The sequence below is a fragment of the Triturus cristatus genome, chromosome 6, assembly GCF_964204655.1.
Source record: "Triturus cristatus chromosome 6, aTriCri1.1, whole genome shotgun sequence".
NCBI lineage: Eukaryota > Metazoa > Chordata > Amphibia > Caudata > Salamandridae > Triturus > Triturus cristatus.
Genome location: NC_140589.1, coordinates 47,577,713 through 47,598,090, shown reverse-complemented (window position 1 = coordinate 47,598,090; position 20,378 = coordinate 47,577,713). Strand labels below are relative to the sequence as shown.

Here is a 20,378-nt window from a genome sequence, read left to right as displayed (position 1 = left end):
TCTGCAAAAACAGTCTCCTGGTTTTGGAGTTTGTTATTGAACAACAAAATGATAGCCTGGGCTGGTGCAACCAATATTGTGCCTGCTCAGAAAATCACCAGTGTCTTCAATGGAGCCTCAGCAGCAGCGGCTCGACTGAAGACACAAGATCCTTTCCAATTAGGAGAGAATCTTGAAACCTGGTGGATAGTCCTCCACCATTGGGGTGGAGGCCATGGATATCTCTTACAACCTGGTGGGCTGGCTAGTAGCCCTCCAGCTTTCAGACGAGGTCCTACATTCTCAGTATTTTCAAAATGTACAAAAATAAGTCATTTATATTTTGTTAATAATGTCTGTCATTGTACTGCTAAGGAGACCCAGTTCAACGCTATGAAAGTCTAGATGTTACTCTTCTACGTTTTGCTGTGTCTTTTTCATGGATAAATTCTCTGCCAACACATCTTCATTGTCTCTTTCTCCATTAGGTGTGCCGGTGCTGTTTGTCGTGCCCTGGGGCATCGTGAAGTACCTCTATGAAGATGAAGGGTTGGTTCAGAGTTCTGATTTTTTGTTTTCCTGCGTGTTTACGTGCGGGAATAGCCCAGTTCGTACCCGTTAGCGATGCATATGTAGGCTCTGCCATCAGTAGTGTTTCACGCTTTATTCAGAATATTCTTCTTGGTTACAGACCTACCATTGGCCGTGAAGTCTACTCTCTTACCCAGGCATCTCTCAAGGAGCAAGTCTTTTCTCTCTCTTTGCTTCTGTGACTCTCTAGCTCTAATTCTCTTTCACGCTCCTTTTCTCTCTCTGCCTGTTAGGGTTCCATCATACAGTCACTGATGCAGGCTGTGTGCCTCCCTGCCTTTGGATCTGATCATGCCAGTACACTCTTCAAAACACAGTGCATCTTGCTACACATTGCTTCCTAGTCCTGGTTTTCCTTTTACCAACCTGGTACATTGTGGAGCATGTAGTTTTTCCTGTAGCCAAACCTTGCCCCAGTCTCTTTTTGGTGGTGGTACTCCATTTTGCATCATGGTTCCTGATTCCTAGATACCCCGGTTCATTGATTGGCGTGTCGAACTCTGAACTCCATTCTTGCACTCCACTCTTGGGTTCCCTGCTCCCCTGTTGGTGTCTGCTGGCCTCCTTTGTCTCCCCTTCTCTAAGTTCCCGTGTACCTTCCCTTCATTGGATGGTCCTTGATCCCCAGCACCTGGTTGTTGACTCCCACCGGGCGCACTCTCCTGCGCTCATCTTAGGCCCATAGCAGGTTTCTACCACTGGGTCCCTGGTGCAATCTCTACATTCTGTGCTTATGTACTCCCCATTGTATTCCATATTCTGTATATTCATTTATTTAAATACATATTTTTCATTTATAAATGCACATTGCAGACATTCATTTAATATTGTTAGCATATGTAAACTATATAATAACATTTGCATTAAAATAGTTCATAGTTCTGCCACAATACATAGATGTATTCAGATGATGTATAATGCATTAGCTACTTATGTGAAGGTGCAGCAAGACTCACATGTTAATTCTGGCCTTTGACATCATTTAATGTGAGGCCTGCCCTGTATAAATAATGTGAAATGTGCATTGGTTACCAACAAGCAGAAGGCAGAGGGGAAGCCTCTGACTTCCTAGGACACCAGACTGAGTGAGCAGAAGCTGTGAACACCACAGGCTGGTATCTCGCAGCCAACTTGGCCTTACTGGCTTCCTGTGATGCCTTAGCTGTCGCGAAGAGCTGGACAAGATCTTCTTGACACAGACCGATAGCTGTCATTCAACTGAGGTGTGTGGTTGAGAGGCCACCTTAGAAACTCAAAGACAGCTCAGCTGGAGGCAAGAAGGAAGAGATTGCAGAATAGCGATAAACTCCATCTTTTCATGCAAGAGGATTCTGAATTCTAAACCACCATTACGATTTTGCAAATTGCAGTTGTTTTTAATACACTGTTTATTAATCATTTGCATTACCCCTGTTTCGTTCATGTTTGTAGTTATAACTATACACTTGTATGCACAAGGATAGGATGTTGTTGTTAATAAAATCATGAAACCTATCCTTATTATGCCTGTTTGAATGTGTATTGATGGTGAAAAGAGATTCAGAACTGACTAATAACACATAATCCTTTAAAGTCTAGGAGGGGACAGAACGCACCGTTCTCTTCTAATGCTCAGATGGTTCATGGGCTACAGTCCGCCAGGTTTCCTGGCTCTAACTGCTCAGTTGGCGTTGAGCCTACACTTTTGCCAGAGGTTTAGAAAACCTAAATTCCAGGCCATATTTTGTATGGAATTAAAAATAAACCTAATCTGTACTGAATAATGTCGTCCAGTCCAATACCTTTTAATGGAAAGTTCACCTGGTGCCACCTTTTCATGTACGAAATATCCCGCTCACTGTGGTCTCTGTGCGTAACTGTCCAACACTCACCCAGCTCTCGCCGCTCCCCTCCTGCACCACACACATGTGTCCAGTGCCCCCCTCCACCTCCATGAGGATGCATCACACATCTGGAACATTCAGGGGAAATTGATGGGTAGCAGAGGGGAGCACCATGAGAAGTGCATGCCCTGCCTACCATATGTGCTTGTTGTCATCTTCCAGTAGTTCACACAAACTACACACTCAGTTTCTCACACAAATGTATGCATGTATTCAATCACATGATGCTCAATTACACATATTCATTGACACTCACTGGGACATTTACTCTCACACACACATATAAAGTAAGTGAGTGAGGTGAAAGGTGAGTGAGAGGTGATCCTCACCCTTTTGAGCACATACCCAATAATGAGTGAACTAACAAGTGAGTGTTTGTGTTGTGCCTGTGTGTATGTGTATGCATTTCTTTGATATTTGTGTGTGTTTTCGCACATGCATGGACGTGTGTGTATGAGCATTCGATGCATCACCTGGACTTGTGAGGCTATACACGGGCATCTAAAACTGCTCCTTATCAAGTGAGATGCTACCACATATATGAATGTAAGATCACATTTCAGAGCTTTGCCAGACCCTTTTAACCAACTTTCACCAAACTTTCCACAATATGGCTTCTAGTCATGACTGGTCAAGGAAGGCCACATTTGTAGAGAAAGCCCTGAAAATGGGTTACCAATTTAAATCAAAACTTACTTCTTCATCTACCTCCACATCCCAGTCCAAAAGGTTACGCCTCATCCCAAAAGAAACAAAAAGACGACCAGAATAGAATACAAAATGCCACCAATATAGAAAGAGAAACTGAATTGGCAAGACAGAGACAGACTCTGTATGGGCCTGAAATCCATCCACAGTTTATTCACCCACATTTCCAGGAATTAAGAATTGAATCCCATTGACCATGGAAAGACACAGACGAAGGCATAGGAGAGCGAGCACCCACCAAGCCATCAGTTTTGAAAAGCATGAGCACAACAGAGGAAGCAGGCAAAGTGGTCTACGGGTAGCCCCGAAACACTCACACAATGTGGCAAATGTCTATCATGATAAACACAAAACCTGGGAAGAGGGCTACATCCTGCCTCAAGAGTCCACCAGCCCATTGCCCATCCCCTGGATGCCATGGGATGTGTATGATTCCGCCATTGGTCCTCCAGGACTGAAATCGAGCCACCACTCCATTGCTCACTTGCAACTCCCACCAGAAATGTTCCCGGAGCGAGCAGCCACTTGAGCAAGAGCGGTGGGGGGGCATCCCTAAATCTTAAGCCCTCAAGATTTTAGATTTGTTTAATGGCATTAATGGGCAAGCTTTAAAAAAGGAAATATAACTTTGTAATGTCAGGAATCCATTTTTGAATGGTAAGGATTTATTGGACATTTGATCATTCTTTATTGAGATCATGATGTAAGAGAGAATTTCAGATTAAACAGTAATAAGTCCTTGTTTTATATAGTGTTCATAAAGGACTTTTTCCTTCCATTTAGTTAGGGCTGAACTGTTCCTATTAGAGCATTGTCAAGACTGATTTAAATATGGGTGGGTCCCAACTGAGGTGGCATGGCAGGCAAGAGCGAAGATTTGGAATGATTGTCAGTGGTTAGATTTATTCCAAGCATTCCTCCCATCACCTTTTGTGTGTTTCGTGTACCACCCTAAGTGGCAAGAGAATGCCCAGATGTGCGTCCCGTGCTCACTGTGCCACTGGAACCAAGCTACAACGAACTCACAAGTATAATGAAGCGCACAAGGAGCATGGGTGGAGCCATGGCGTTAGCTAGTATGGAGTCTGAAAAGCTGAAGCCTGAATGGCCACTGCGGTCTCATTTGCGACAGTCTGAAAGTCAAGCACAGAAGTGCTTACCAGGTGTGCCTTGCATACTGAGACTCTGGCCTTAGACAAAGGCCCTGAAGATGGGAATGAAGGTTGATAGCTTGAGCCACAGGCAGAAATATTAGCCTCAAGCCTCATCAGAACTCGATGGATTAGGGATCCTGTGCCAGCTTCTGGTGGGTCATGTGCAGGTGAAGAAGGGGCCTGTGGGACTCCAGTGCATTGCCAATCCGGATGGAGGCTGGCTGCCCAAGGATGCAGGCCCTGCATGGATCAGCTGGCCGTCCAGGCACGGGTTGTCAGAAGCACCCTCAGTCTTCTCTACCTCAGGACCGAAACTCCTTAGTGATGACTCCTTGACTGCTCACCCCTGATCAGGGAACACAAGAATCAAAGCCGAGCCCTGCATCCTCCGTTCAGAGTACATCGGCTACTAGGAAACGAGACACAGATACAAGAAATAAGGAAGCACAATAACAAATCATCAGGGGCGGGGCCAGGCTCCCCAAGCAGCACAAACAACAGACTGGGGCAAGTAAAGAAAAGGCCCGAGCGCAGCTGCACCTTGTTGATTGGTTTATAAAGCGTCCAAATACCCTGGGCCGTCCTGGCGCTAGAAGAGAAGTGGCAGACTGGGAAGGAGAGGAAGTGACTGAGAGAAGACACGAGTCTTTAGGAATAACTGAATGACAACAAATGAGGCTGAGAGTGCGGTTTTAGTGGGACACGAGTCCAGAGAAACGCCGTGATGGCCGAAAAAGCTCGCCCTCCCGCTAGAATGTTTTTAAAGTGAGGGATGGCCGAGGTGAAAGGGATGCGAAGACCTGAGAACGAGGCTGGTTTATCGGAAGCGAACAGAGTGGCATGCGGGTTATGGAAGGAGTGGGGGACAGTGCCTTATAACGAATGCACGCTGCTTCAAAGATGATACACGTGGACACAGGTAGCCGATGTAGGGCGAGAAGAGTGGGGTGGCTCTTGAATATTTAGGGGTGTTGCATTTTATAAGGGTTGAAGTGGATGCACCGGGGACTCAAGAAGACCAAAGTATCTTATAATCCAAGCTGCTCAGGACTCATGATTGGGCCAGAGGCCTCCTGGAGGCCAGAGGAAGGAGAGGGGTGATTTTCAAGAGAGAAGGAATGATTCTCGTCCAGGTGGTTAGAGTAAGCAAGCAGGATTGAACATCTAAAAGAGAACCTCTGGTCTTGAAGATAATCTGTGCATCGTCCGTGGAGACAAAACATCCGTGATATTCTCCAGATCAGGCCCTGGTGCCCCACATCAGGTCACAGCTGGCTTGTTCTGATTTCAGGTTCTGTGTGCTCCGTGTCAGGTCACAGCTGGCTTGTTCTGATTTCAGGTTCTGTGTGCTGAGCGTCAGGTCACAGCTGGCTTGTTATGATGTCAGGTCCTGTGTGCTTAGCGTCAGGTCACAGCTGGCTTGTTATGATGTCAGGTCCTGTGTGCTGATCGTCAGGTCACAGCTGGCTTGTTATGATGTCAGGTCCTGTGTGCTGAGCGTCAGGTCACAGCTGGCTTGTTATGTTGTCAGGTCCTGTGTGCTGAGCGTCAGGTCACAGCTGGCTTGTTATGATGTCAGGTCCTGTGTATTCCGCGTCAGGTCACAGCTGGCTTGTTATGATGTCAGGTCCTGTGTGCTGAGCGTCAGGTCACAGCTGGCTTGTTATGATGTCAGGTCCTGTGTGCTGATCGTCAGGTCACAGCTGGCTTGTTATGATGTCAGGTCCTGTGTGCTGAGCGTCAGGTCACAGCTGGCTTGTTATGTTGTCAGGTCCTGTGTGCTGAGCGTCAGGTCACAGCTGGCTTGTTATGATGTCAGGTCCTGTGTATTCCGCGTCAGGTCACAGCTGGCTTGTTATGATGTCAGGTCCTGTGTGCTGAGCGTCAGGTCACAGCTGGCTTCTTATGATGTCAGGTCCTGTGTGCTCCGCGTCAGGTCACAGCTGGCTTCTTATGATGTCAGGTCCTGTGTGCTCCGCGTCAGGTCACACCTGTCCTCCTATGGTGTCAGATTCCTGTTTGCCACCAATCAATCAACAGCTGTTCTGTTATGCTGTCAGGTCCAATGTGCCTCATGTCAGGTCACAGCTGTCCTGTTATGGTGTTAGATTCCTGTGTGCCCCACATCAAGTCACAGCTATTGCAGAAAGGCGTCAGGTCCTGATTCCCTGTATAAGGTCACAGCTGTCTTGTTATGGTATCAGGCCCTGTGTGCTCTGAGTCAGATCACAGCTGGCTTGTTATGATGTCAGGTCCTGTGTACTCCGCGTCAGGTCACAGCTGGCTTGTTATGATTTCAGGTCCTGTGTGCTCCGCGTCAGGTCACAGCTGGCTTGTTATGATTTCAGGTTCTGTGTGCTCTGCGTCAGGTCACAGCTGGCTTGTTATGATGTCAGGTCCTGTGTGCTGAGCGTCAGGTCACACCTGTCCTCCTATGGTGTCAGATTCCTGTTTGCCACCAATCAATCAACAGCTGTTCTGTTATGCTGTCAGGTCCCATGTGCCTCATGTCAGGTCACAGCTGTCCTGTTATGGTGTTAGATTCCTGTGTGCCCCACATCAAGTCACAGTTATTGCAGAATGGCGTCAGGTCCTGTTTCCCTGTATAAGGTCACAGCTGTCTTGTTATGGTATCAGGTCCTGTGTGCTCTGAGTCAGATCACAGCTGGTTGGTTATGCTGTCAGGTCCCAGGTGTCCTGTTATGCTGTCAGGCCCAGCGTGACTAACATCAGGTCACATCTGGCCTGCTATGGTGTCAGGCCATTTGCCTCACGTCTGGTCACAGCTGGCCTGCTATGGTGTCAGGTCTTGGTGCCCACTGCCTCCTGTCAGGTCCTTGGTTGGTTTCATCCATCTTGTCAATGTCCTTTGTTGCCTCCTTCCTCTACTCCAGTGCCCCCTGCCAGGAGAAAAATGGCCCCACGGGGGCCCAAAACCAGCCCCCACCCTGGCGGCCCACCGGGGAAACGCCCGGTGCCCCCTACGGCCAGTCCTGCCTTGCCCCCTGCTCCCCTCAGCCCGGATGATCCTCATTACAATTCTAGCTCCTTCTTTGTTATCGTGTTGTAGTACCCCACGCCCCTCGGACTGAGAACTGCCCCGCAATAGTGGCCTCTCGTCTGCATGGATCATGGGGTACAGCATTTTACTCCAGGATATGATTGGTGTATTTGAGTGATGCCCGCAGTGTCCAGCCCCGACCCTAGCCGGGGAAGTTTATGCATGAGTCTTACAAAAAAACAGAGATTGGCTTATAAGAGTAGTACCCACAGTGCACTGCCACTGGCCAAGCACTATACTGCACGTGCCACTGAGCACATCTATTAAAGTGAGGCGTTGTGGTGTGCCTCAGGGTTAGAGGCTAATTAATGCTGCTGATAAAATATCTAAAATGCTGCACACGAGGCACAGCAGCATGTGCATTAATGTGTGCACTGCCCGCTGGCTGGGGCTGTGAAGATGGAACGTCCCTCTCTTGGGAGAATAGGAGCATCCATTTTCAGCACCGCAGGAGCTCATCAGGGCACGTGGCCAGCTTGCGGGGAAAGCGCAAAACTCCGCTAACCATGGGAAGGCCAAATATTGGGGTCCTGGTGAGAGATGGTACTATCTGTTTCCTTACTATGCACCAAGGGCCGTGGTTATGACATTTGTGGCTCAGACTTGCTGCGCTGCCCTGCACCACAGGGAACTGGCAGGAATGTGCCATATTTATCCAATACAGTGCATGCCTGTCCTTTCTGCCAGTGCTGGCGCCGTTTTGGCTGCCTAATGCCAACGCAGGCACCCTTGCTCTATAGTGCAAGGGTGCCTGTGTTGTTGGCAGGATTGTTTTTGTGCAGGAAGAAACACCTTCCTGCACAAAAACAATCCTTAGGGGCATATTCCTCCTTCTATGTGTGCTGCAGAATGCAAAACACATAGAAACAGGAAAAACAAGGAGAAATAAACATATTTCTGCTCGTTACCCCTCTCCAGGGGAGACACATCTTTTTTTCTGCACATTACCCGGTTTACAAGTCCTTATAAATCTGAGAATATGTCAAAAACCGGGGGGGGGGGGTTGTGTGGGAACACCCACCGGAAACGCCCATGGAATGCCTTCCTTGTGCAGATTCATGCAACGCAGCAATTTGCGCTGCGTTGTATTACTCCAGAGTTTTTAGGCCATCAAAGCCACACAAAGTGGCTTTACGTGGCTTCATAAATCTGACTTAGAGATTCGCATCACACATGTACCACGTTGCCTGGTTCAAGGATTATGAAAACCTGTCATAAATTTGCCCCCAAATGCCCAAGATCAAAATCTTGCAATTCTAGACAGACTGCAGACCTCTAGTCAAAGTCACCCGAACCTGTATTGGTCAGTGTGTCTCTTAGTGGTGTTCTGTGCTTCGCAACTCTAGTGTCACAACATCTGTGCGTCCAGAGCTGTGCCATCCTTCTGCAGATCTCTGGGCTGCAGGGCAGTGAGTCTTGCATTAATATTTAAGGAGCATCATAAATGTGTGCCTGCATCTTGTGATGCCCAGAGCTGCTCCATTGTGAGCCTTGGATTCTGCATTAGGCCTCCTCTGTTGGGAGTCCTGCTGTGGCTTCCACCAGGCCGTAAATCTCCTTGGCCGCAGTAATAATCTAGTGCCAGGCACTGAGGATTCTATAAAGCCTGTGGGGCTACTCTGCAGTGACAGGTTTGTTACACTGCGTCTGTACAGCACCTTCAAAACAAGGACTCCTGGGCCCAGAGACAAGGACACACTCCCATCTCCAGGGAGCCCTGGGTGGGGAACAGGAGTGGGTGGGTGACATGCTGCTGAGTACAACTCTAACTCCTCACAAAAGAGTGCTTGGGGTTCAAATGTGCCCCGACTTTTGCACAAAGGAGCCATGTTACCAGAAATGTGACCCCTGCACGACAACCCTATTAGCTGTTTGCCCTGCTGGGGCATCATGCTGTCATTAAAAGAGGCTCTCGCAGGAACTCAGAATGGAGCATAAACTCCTTGGCATCTGGGCATGCCCAAGGAGAAAGGAGAGAAGTTCTGCTTGAGACACTGCAAGCTCTTTTTGTTGGACATGTACCAGGTCAGGCTCCAACTTCTGCAGGAAGTTTCAAAATCTAAACCACTCATTGGGAGGCCTCTCATGGACATACACAGTCCAACCAGGGGCTGAACCCCTGAAGGCAGAAATGAGAGTCACGCAAACCCTGTGAGCAGCATTCTAGAGTGGGGGAGGGGCTTCAGCTACACATAGCAGACATGCTTGTATGGTTCTTGCCTCTCATGAAGATATATTGGGGGTTCCGCTATCTGGCTCTTAAAAAGGGAACTCAGCTGTCCTTTCAGTGGGAAGGCACGAGGATGGTCGTGGCCAGGGTCCCTTCTCTTCCAGAACCATCCCACACCTGGGACATCCCATACATTTTCATTCACACATGTTCACCTGGATTTTAGAGTACAACTGAGATTGAGGGTTTTAATGCATATGGACCCCACAAACTGCACATCTGTTACTTCCCAGGGACGCCTCAGGTGTAGTCTGAGAACGGGAAGTCCATCTATGCCCCCCTCTTGTACTTTCTAGGAGGTAGCCCCGTTAACCTCGCCCTCTCAAGTTCCTGCTGGGACATCTTAATCTTGCTTTTAGTGTGTGTGGTTGCACTGGATGAGTTGCTAGGACGCCTTCCCAAGCTAATATAGTCCACGGGTTGGGGCAAGTACAGGCCAGTTGTTTTCTTTCCTATTAAATGTAATGCTAGAAAACATTATTTACAACTGCGGATTCTTAACCCTGTACCAGGAATGCGTATGGTAAATGCTTCCAGTGAGGTTTAGCCTATTGTAAATATATATACTTTAGTATAAAGCTGGTGTTTACAAGACGGATGGTGAGTGTTGTCCTCAGCGGACACCCTCCACCGCCAACACTCTTCTTGTTCTGCTCTGCTGTACATTAGGGCCTTTCTGAAGGTAAGCCACGTAGCTTCCTGTCCAAGAGGCCCCTGGGAAGATGCATCCGGGGAATCTCCATGTTGCATTGCATTCTGGGAGAGAACATTTCCAGCCTCTTTTTGGAAAACGGAATTTGTACATCAGTCTTTTTGGCTGAACCTCTGAACTTATAATTCGTCCCTCCTGAAATTGGCACTGGTTAGTTGGCAGCCTGTCCTGCTTTTAGAAAATAAGCTACAGGTGCCTTCTCCTCACTGAGCATCTTTTGGACAGTCACCCTGCCTTGACACTTTGTATAGCGCTGTAAGGTTGACTTCTTGGGCAGCTGATGATCTACTGAACTGCCTTGCTGCTGCCGCCCTTATCTGCATGGAGATAGCAAGTCACCCCAAGGAGACCGGAGCAGCTGGCTCAGCACATCACACTGAAGCATGTTCTGCCCTTCAGCAGGGGCCAAAGAAGGTGCCCCGGCACTTCACACTGAAGCCTGCTCTGCCCTTTACCAGGGCCCAAAGAAGGTGCCCCGGCACTTCACACTGAAGCCTGCTCTGCCCTTTACTAGGGCCCAAAGAAGGTGCCCCGGCACTTCACACTGAAGCCTGCTCTGCCCTTTACCAGGCCCCAAAGAAGGTGCCCCAGCACTTCACACTGAAGCCTGCTCTGCCCTTTACCAGGGCCCAAAGAAGGTGCCCCAACACTTCACACTGAAGCCTGCTCTGCCCTTTACCAGGGCCCAAAGAAGGTGCCCCAGCACTGCACACCGAAGCCTGCTCTGCCCTTTACCCGGGCCCAAAGAAGGTGCCCCAGCACTTCACACTGAAGCCTGCTCTGCCCTTTACCAGGCCCCAAAGAAGGTGCCCCGGCACTTCACATTGAAGCCTGCTCTGCCCTTTACCAGGGCCCAAAGAAGGTGCCCCAGCACTTCACACTGAAGCCTGCTCTGCCCTTCAGCAGGGTCCGGAGAAGGTGCCCCAGCACTTCACACTGATGCCTGCTCTGCCCTTTACCAGGGCCCAAAGAAGGTGCCCCGGCACTTCACACTGAAGCCTGCTCTGCCCTTTACCAGGGCCCAAAGAAGGTGCCCCGTCACTTCACACTGAAGCCTGCTCTGCCCTTTACCAGGGCCCAAAGAAGGTGCCCCGGCACTTCACACTGAAGCCTGCTCTGCCCTTTAACAGGCCCCAAAGAAGGTGCCCCGGCACTTCACACTGAAGCCTGCTTTGCCATTTACCAGGGCCCCAAAGAAGGTGCCCCAGCACTTCACACTGAAGCCTGCTCTGCCCTTTACCAGGCCCCAAAGAAGGTGCCCCGGCACTTCACATTGAAGCCTGCTCTGCCCTTTACCAGGGCCCAAAGAAGGTGCCCCAGCACTTCACACTGAAGCCTGCTCTGCCCTTCAGCAGGGTCCGGAGAAGGTGCCCCAGCACTTCACACTGATGCCTGCTCTGCCCTTTACCAGGGCCCAAAGAAGGTGCCCCGGCACTTCACACTGAAGCCTGCTCTGCCCTTTACCAGGGCCCAAAGAAGGTGCCCCGTCACTTCACACTGAAGCCTGCTCTGCCCTTTACCAGGGCCCAAAGAAGGTGCCCCGGCACTTCACACTGAAGCCTGCTCTGCCCTTTAACAGGCCCCAAAGAAGGTGCCCCGGCACTTCACACTGAAGCCTGCTTTGCCATTTACCAGGGCCCCAAAGAAGGTGCCCCGGACCTTCACACTGAAGCCTGCTCTGCCCTTTACCAGGGCCCAAAGAAGGTGCCCCAACACTTCACACTGAAGCCTGCTCTGCCCTTTACCAGGGCCCAAAGAAGGTGCCCCAGCACTGCACACTGAAGCCTGCTCTGCCCTTTACCAGGGCCCAAAGAAGGTGCTCCAGCACTTCACACTGAAGCCTGCTCTGCCCTTTACCAGGCCCCAAAGATGGTCCCCCGGCACTTCACATTGAAGCCTGCTCTGCCCTTTACCAGGGCCCAAAGAAGGTGCCCCAGCACTTCACACTGAAGCCTGCTCTGCCCTTCACCGAAGACCGGAGAAGGTGACCCAGCACATCACACTGAAGCCTGCTCTGCCCTTTACCAGGGCCCAAAGAAGGTGCCCCAGCACTTCACACTGAAGCCTGCTCTGCCCTTCAGCAGGGTCCGGAGAAGGTGCCCCAGCACATCACACTGAAGCCTGCTCTGCCCTTCACCGGAGACCGGAGAAGGTGACCCAGCACATCACACTGAAGCCTGCTCTGCCCTTCAGCAGGGTCCGGAGAAGGTGCCCCAGCACTTCACACTGAAGCCTGCTCTTCCCTTCAGCAGGGTCCGGAGAAGGTGCCCCAGCACATCACACTGAAGCCTGCTCTGCCCTTCACCGGAGACCGGAGAAGGTGACCCAGCACATCACACTGAAGCCTGCTCTGCCCTTTACCAGGCCTCAAAGAAGGTGCCCCAGCACTTCACACTGAAGCCTGCTCTGCCCTTTACCAGGCCCCAAAGAAGGTGCCCCGGCACTTCACACTGAAGCCTGCTCTGCCCTTTACCAGGCCCCAAAGAAGTTGCCCCGGCACTTCACATTGAAGCCTGCTCTGCCCTTTACCAGGCCCCAAAGAAGGTGCCCCGGCACTTCACATTGAAGCCTGCTCTGCCCTTTACCAGGGCCCAAAGTAGGTGCCCCAGCACTTCACACTGAAGCCTGCTCTGCCCTTCAGCAGGGTCCGGAGAAGGTGCCCCAGCACATCGCACTGAAGCCTGCTCTGCCCTTCACCGGAGACCGGAGAAGGTGACCCAGCACATCACACTGAAGCCTGCTCTGCCCTTTACCAGGCCCCAAAGAAGGTGCCCCGGCACATCACACTGAGCCTGCTCTGTCCTTCAGCAGGGTCCAGAGAAGGTGCCCCAGCACTTCACACTGAATCCTGCTCTGCCCTTCACCGGAGACCGGAGAAGGTGACCCAGCACATCACACTGAAGCCTGCTCTCCCCTTTACCAGGGCCCAAAGAAGGTGCCCCAGCACATCACACTGAAGCCTGCTCTGTCCTTCAGCAGGGTCCGGAGAAGGTGCCCCAGCACATAACACTGAAGCCTGCTCTGCCCTTCACCGGAGACCGGAGAAGGTGACCCAGCACATCACACTGAAGCCTGCTCTGCCCTTTACCAGGGCCCAAAGAAGGTGCCCCGGCACTTCACACTGAAGCCTGCTCTGCCCTTCACCAGGGTCCGGAGAAGGTGCCCCAGCACTTCACACTGAAGCCTGCTCTGCCCTTCAGCAGGGTCCGGAGAAGGTGCCCCAGCACTTCACACTGAAGCCTGCTCTGCCCTTCAGCAGGGTCCGGAAAAGGTGCCCCAGCACATCACACTGAAGCCTGCTCTGCCCTTCACCGGAGACCGGAGAAGGTGACCCAGCACATCACACTGAAGCCTGCTCTGCCCTTCACCGGAGACCGGAGAAGGTAACCCAGCACATCACACTGAAGCCTGCTCTGCCCTTTACCAGGCCTCAAAGAAGGTGCCCCAGCACTTCACACTGAAGCCTGCTCTGCCCTTTACCAGGCCCCAAAGAAGGTGCCCCAGCACTTCACACTGAAGCCTCCTCTGCCCTTTACCAGGCCCCAAAGAAGGTGCCCCGGCACTTCACACTGAAGCCTGCTCTGCCCTTTACCAGGGCCCAAAGAGGGTGCCCCAGCACTTCACACTGAAGCCTGCTCTGCCCTTTACCAGGCCCCAAAGAAGGTGCCCCGGCACTTCACATTGAAGCCTGCTCTGCCCTTTCCCAGGGCCCAAAGAAGGTGCCCCAGCACTTCACACTGAAGCCTGCTCTGTCCTTCAGCAGGGTCCGGAGAAGGTGCCCCAGCACTTCACACTGATGCCTGCTCTGCCCTTCACCGGAGACCGGAGAAGGTGCCCCGGCACGTCACACTGAAGCCTGCTCTGCCCATTACCAGGGCCCAAAGATGGTGCCCCAGCACTTCACACTGAAGCCTGCTCTGCCCTTTACCAGGCCCCAAAGAAGGTGCCCCGGCACTTCACACTGAAGCCTGCTCTTCCCTTTACCAGGGCCCAAAGAAGGTGACCCAGCACATCACACTGAAGCCTGCTCTGCCCTTTACCAGGGCCCAAAGAAGGTGCCCCAGCACTTCACACTGAAGCCTGCTCTGCCCTTTACCAGGCCCCAAAGAAGGTGCCCCGGCACTTCACATTGAAGCCTGCTCTGTCCTTCAGCAGGGTCCGGAGAAGGTGCCCCAGCACATCACACTGAAGCCTGCTCTGCCCTTCACCGGAGACCGGAGAAGGTGACCCAGCACATCACACTGAAGCCTGCTCTGCCCTTTACCAGGGCCCAAAGAAGGTGCCCCAGCACATCACACTGAAGCCTGCTCTGCCCTTTACCAGGGCCCAAAGAAGGTGCCCCGGCACTTCACACTGAAGCCTGCTCTGCCCGTTACGAGGGCCCAAAGAAGGTGCCCCAGCACATCACACTGAAGCCTGCTCTGCCCTTCACCGGAGACCGGAGAAGGTGCCCCAGCACTTCACACTGAAGCCTGCTCTGCCCTTCAGCAGGGTCCGGAGAAGGTGCCCCAGCACTTCACACGGAAGCCTGCTCTGCCCTTCACCGGAGACCGGAGAAGGTGCCCCAGCACTTCACACTGAAGCCTGCTCTGCCCTTCAGCAGGGTCCGGAGAAGGTGCCCCAGCACTTCACACTGAAGCCTGCTCTGCCCTTCAGCAGGGTCCGGAAAAGGTGCCCCGGCACTTCACACTGAAGCCTGCTCTGCCCTTTACCAGGGCCCAAAGAAGGTGCCCCAGCACTGCACACTGAAGCCTGCTCTGCCCTTCAGCAGGGTCCGGAAAAGGTGCCCCGGCACTTCACACTGAAGCCTGCTCTGCCCTTTACCAGAGTCTGGAGGCAGACTGTGAACGCCACAGTCTGTGGTGAGCTCTGAGGGCCTGTGGGAATGGGCCAGGCTTTGTCAGTCCGCTTTGTACAACATTTATGCAAAAGCACACACCTACTTCAAGGCACTGTCTTCCTTCACAAGAACCACTTACATAGTAACTTGACTGGTGCTGCTTTTACTCATTTGACAGTATCTCGGTTCACAAACCGTAAAATGTTACTAACTTGCTACAAAGTAATTATTTAGACCGGAAATGTGTTTTTCTTCTTTGTTAGAGAATCCTGTGTGTTTCCAATCTTGTTTGGAAACATTAGTCATTTACTACTGGTTCTCTACTGCATTGCACTGGTTCTGTCCTTTTCTGTTACAGGTGTGTTCTGAGTTTTTTTTAACATTAGAACTTTTCAAGCACCATGGCTTTGTGAACCTTATACTCAGTTTGAAGCCAGGGGCACTACCTGCCATTGATATGTGGCTTTATCAATGCATTCATTGAGTATTGTGCTGTGATACATTTGTGTAAATTCTATGTCCTTCCATCAACTCTCTAAATATATTTATCTTTATGTAGAGACTTAAAAAGACGTTGTGGGTCAACTTTCTGCTACAGATCAAGAGCCTGTAGTGTGGTTACCAGAGAACCTCCTCCCATCCCCACGCTTGCTCACTATAGGGCGATTGAAGACGTTGTCTGCAATGTAGCCCAAAAATTGATCCTGCCACTTTTGCAGGGCAGTGATAACGTTCGCTCTTAGTGAAGTGTGCACAACTCTTGGTTTTACACCCACCAAAGCGCCTGAGCAGCACACATTAGCTGGACACATTACTTCTAAACCTGTTTTAGTGTCCACACATCATACGTTTTTGTGATTAAAGCCAAGATCTGACTAACCCTGGGCGGAGTTGGCATAGTGCCACTACGCGGAGTTCCACGGAGTTATGAAAAAAGTCTGTGGAACAGGAGCCCACGTCCAGTAGCCAGACAAGGGTCCGGGGCTTCCTCGTGCCCGGGCAGGCTCCCAGATCCCCCGGGCAGGGCCTGGGGTGTGGGTTCCCCTGTCCTGCAGCCTGCCAAGGGTCTGTCTGCCCGGGATGGGGGTCCCTGGTGCCCGGGGATGCTCCTCCATCCCCGGCCTGGCTGAGTTCAGAAGCAGGGACCGGTCTGGGACCTAGGCTTTGGCAGGTCCTGGGGTGCCGGAGCCCACTTCCTGTGGCCAGCCGAGGGTCTGGGTGCCCGTAACGGGCCAGGGCAGGCCTCCCCCGCTTCGCCTGCGTGCCAAGGTGCCTGCGAGCCCCAGGTCAAAGTTCAGTCAGGGAACCCAGCTAAGGGCTCTGATGAGCCCCCAGGAAGCAGGGAGCACTGACGGGGTCCAGGGGCCCTGCCGGGTCCCGGGGAGGTCCCGGGGAGGGCGCTCCTGGCCTCGGCTCCGTCTCCCGGTCTGCCCCTCCGCCAGGGGCCCGGGACAGGATTCAGTCGTGCCCGGGAAGGCTCTCTCTGTTTGGCTGGGTTCAGGAGCTTCAGCTGGGGCACCTGAGGGCCCTGGGAAGGGCGGCCTCCCCACCCCAGGCTCCGTCCTCGGGCCTGCCGCGTGGCAGGGTCCCTGAGACGGGGTCCTGCGGGCCCGGGAAGGCTTCCCCTGCGCAGCTGGACCTGAGAGCCCCGACTGGGTCAAGGGGCCAGCTGGGCCCCAGGTCGAGTGCTCCAGCCCTGGGCCCCATCCCCCGGCCTGCGGCTCTGCCAAAGGCCCGAGACAGGGTTCCATCATGCTCAGGGAGCCTCCCCATGCTTCGCTGAGTTCAGGAGCTCCAGCCGGGGCCCCTGAGGGCCCTAGGGAGGGTGGCCTCCTCACTCTGGGCTCCGTCCTCAGGCCTTCCACATGGCAGGGTACCCTGCACGGGGTCCCGCGGGCCCGGGGAGGCTTCCCCAACGCCTCTGGGCCCAAGAGCCGCAGCTGGGTCCAGGGGCCACACCGGGCCCGGGTCGTGTGCTCCAGCCCTTGGCCCCACCCCCCAACCTGCCGCTATGCCAAAGGCCCGAGACGGGGTTCCGTCGTGTCCAGGGAGCCCCCCTCGCATGGCTGGGTTCAGGAGCTCCTGTTGGGGCCCCCGTGGGCCCCAGGGAGGGGGCCTCCCCAACCCGGGCTCCATCCTCGGGCCTGCCCCATGGCAGGGTGCCCGCGACGGGGTCCCGAGGGCCCGTGGAGGCTTCCCCTGTGCCATTGAGGCCCGGGAGCCCTGGCTGGGTGCAGGGGCCCTGCTGGGTGCCGGGTCGGGTGCTCCAGCCTTGGGCCCCATCCCCCGGCCTGCCACTATGCCAAAGACCCGAGACGGGGTTCCGTCATGCCCAGGGTGCCCCCCCTGGCTTGGCTGGGTTCAGGAGCTCAGTCCGGGGCCCCTGAGGCCCCGGGGAGGGCAGCTTCCCCAACCAGGGCTCTGTCCATGGCCTACCATGTGGCAGGGTGCCCAGGACGGGGTCCCGTTGGCCCGGGGTGGCTTCCCCTGTGCCCGGAAGCCACGATGGGGTCCAGGGGCCCTGCTGGGCCCCAGGTCGGGCACTCCAGCATTGGACCCCGTTCTCCGGCCTGCCGCTTCACCAAGGGCCTGGGACGGGTTCCGTCAGTCCCATGCAGATCTCCCCCGCTTTGCCTGCTTGTCAAGCTGTCCGCTGGCCCTGGGTCAGAGGGCCCGTCGACTCCCCCCTTGCAGCCCCATGGCTGAGGCCCAGCTGGGGCCCTGGCCCTCAGTTCCCCCATGCCTCGGCTCCCGCTCACCCTTTCGTTAGGGCACAGAGCGACCAGATGGCCGTCCTTAGAGCCTGGCCGACTGGTTGCGCCTTTCCCCTCGGCCATCTGGTCGCACCTATCCCCTTGGCCATCTGGTCGCCCGCAATGCTTTCCAATGGGGCGACCAGATGGCAGGGCTTCCCTGGAAGTTCTGATGAGGGCTCATTTGCCTTTCCTGATCCCAGCGAGGGCTCCAGGAGGTCTGGCACACTCGTATTTTTCCTCCGGATTACTAGGGAGAGGGTCAATCCGACCTCTGGAAGGTCCGGCGATTCCGACACAGAAAAAAAAAAGGACCCGGGCCCACCCGCCGGGGCCTCCAGGAGCCCGGGTCCACGTCTGCCTCTCTGCCACTTCCAGATTGGCCTTTGGTCCGAGCCTGCTCGCCCCGGGAGCAGAACTTATCGATGGGTATGAGCGAGTAAGCAGAATCACTTTTTCCTTTGGAGCCAATTCCAATTTATTTTTGTGGTGCTTCATAGGATAGGAAGAACATTTATAGCCAACACTTGTTTCGCCCCCTTACGTCGGCCATCTGGCCTGGGGCTTCCTCAGGGCGTTAAAGAGTTGGCGGCTGGGTAGAGTTTGGTCCTTTCCCAAGTGGCCAAGTGTGGCAGAATATTAATACGGCGCGCAGAGTTTCGGTAATCCGGCTGCGATCCGTCACCCTGGGATCAGGCAGGGACACGAAGCCAGCATCCCTGGTGCAGGGTTGCCTGCCAGGGGAGGCCCCGGCCATACTCTGATCGATTGGGTACTCTCAGTCCATTTAGGGATGGACTGTTTGGCCAGCCTCGGCTATAGACTGTCCGACTCGAGGGCCTGCCGCCTGGCGGGAGGTCATTCACCCTACCCAGCAGAGTGAAGGCCGAGCTGCTCCAGCAGCTCGTGCCTCCCAGTGGTCCGACCCGAGCGGAAGGGGTCGGGTGCCGCCAGGCCCTCGGACACTGCCGCCCAGCAGGTCCGTAGGCCCCATGCGCCACGCCGTCACCCCTCTCCGCCCAGCGCATTTCTCCAGCAGCTTGGAACAACCGTTCCGAGGGGTGCCACCACCACCAGGCTTTGGCACCCCTGCGTCTCGTTCAGGCTGCGCCTCACCCCACCTCTCCCTTCCGGGGGAGACGGCTGCGCCCGCCGGTGCCTGTGCGACCGCACCTCTCCACCCCTCCGGCGAGACTTGTGGGCGGGTGGGCTCCTTCCCCTAGTACACATGTTCACAAAGCACTACTGCCTTGACAGCCAGGCCAGATGAAAAGTTTACTTTGCTTGCTTGGCCAATCAGGAATATTTTGTCTGTATCCACTCCCAGACCCTTGCCTTTGGAAGGTACTGCTTTGATATCTATTCTAAAGGTAAGGAATCTGCGGTTAGTAGTATCTTTTGAAAGAACATGTTACCCATCTTCGATAATGCTCTTTCTAGTGGATACCACACGTCCCTCACTGCCCTTCCTGTTCTGTGGAGTGGCCTCTTTAACGTGACCCAAGTTAGAGATCTCCACACTGTCACCAACAATTGTTCTACTCTCTGTGTTTGAAGGTGTGAAAAGGGAGAGACAAGAAAATGCAAGAATGTAGGGGTACTGTTTATATGCGGCTCGGCTCTGTCACTTCTAGTGCTGCTTGGAGCCCATTGCTGGAGTGCGCGAGCACTGCTGTTAAACTTCTCCTGATCTAGTCTTTTGCCCATTCTAAAGGCGAGGAATCTGTGGTTTGATAGAGTATCCATCAGAAATAGTGCTACTGAAGGTGAGTTTGTGAATCTTTTGATCCCCATCAACAAACCAAAGGCTTTCTGCTGACAGAAAGACAGACCAAGGGGACTAATTGTTGTGTGTCCATTTTTGAGTGAGTGCTATTCTTGCGAATCCACTGCCACAATTTGGTTTTTTTTGCCTGAAGGTCTTCTGTAGGAATGTTTTTGGAAGGTTGTTTGTGAGTTGGATTAAAACTCAATGATTAATGTTTCATTGATGAGTAAAGTGGTTCAGGTGACTTTCTTTTTTAGTGCAGATGAACGAGCATCGTTCAGGTTGTTGAAACTAATGCAATACAATATATGCCTGTATTTCATATAGATATATGGGATATATTCCTTCAATATAAAATATTTCTTCCATAGAAAAGTATACTTCCTTGATTTTCTGAATATATACCACTAGGACATTTTCTGAGCATGCCACACACCTCCAACCCATACACCTCCCAGGTGGTACCTGGTCGTCCATTGGCAATGCCTGTGCCTCATGAAGGCACGGTACTGGTACAGTGAACGTACCTGGAGGGTGATGTAAGACTCATATTTACTACTCAAAGGCTACTCTGCAAGTTAGAGTGGAAGCAGTGTGCAAGCAGCAAATGATGCTGGGGTCTGTGCCTATGTCCCCCTGAGGACAAAGGCTCTCAGCTGTCCCTTTGGAGTCATGAAGCCCTTGTTTTCACCCACACCA

At 53.1% G+C, this 20,378-nt stretch overlaps 1 protein-coding gene across 1 annotated transcript in view; it reads left to right on the top strand.

Annotated features, from left to right (window-relative positions):
• Positions 1-20,378, top strand: part of GLP1R (glucagon like peptide 1 receptor) — a 1,134,570-nt gene that overhangs the window by 914,717 nt on the left and 199,475 nt on the right. The window contains exon 8 of the mRNA XM_085609494.1: positions 468-528. Coding sequence (XP_085465620.1) covers positions 468-528 — 61 coding nt within the window. The remainder of the gene's footprint in view (positions 1-467; positions 529-20,378) is intronic.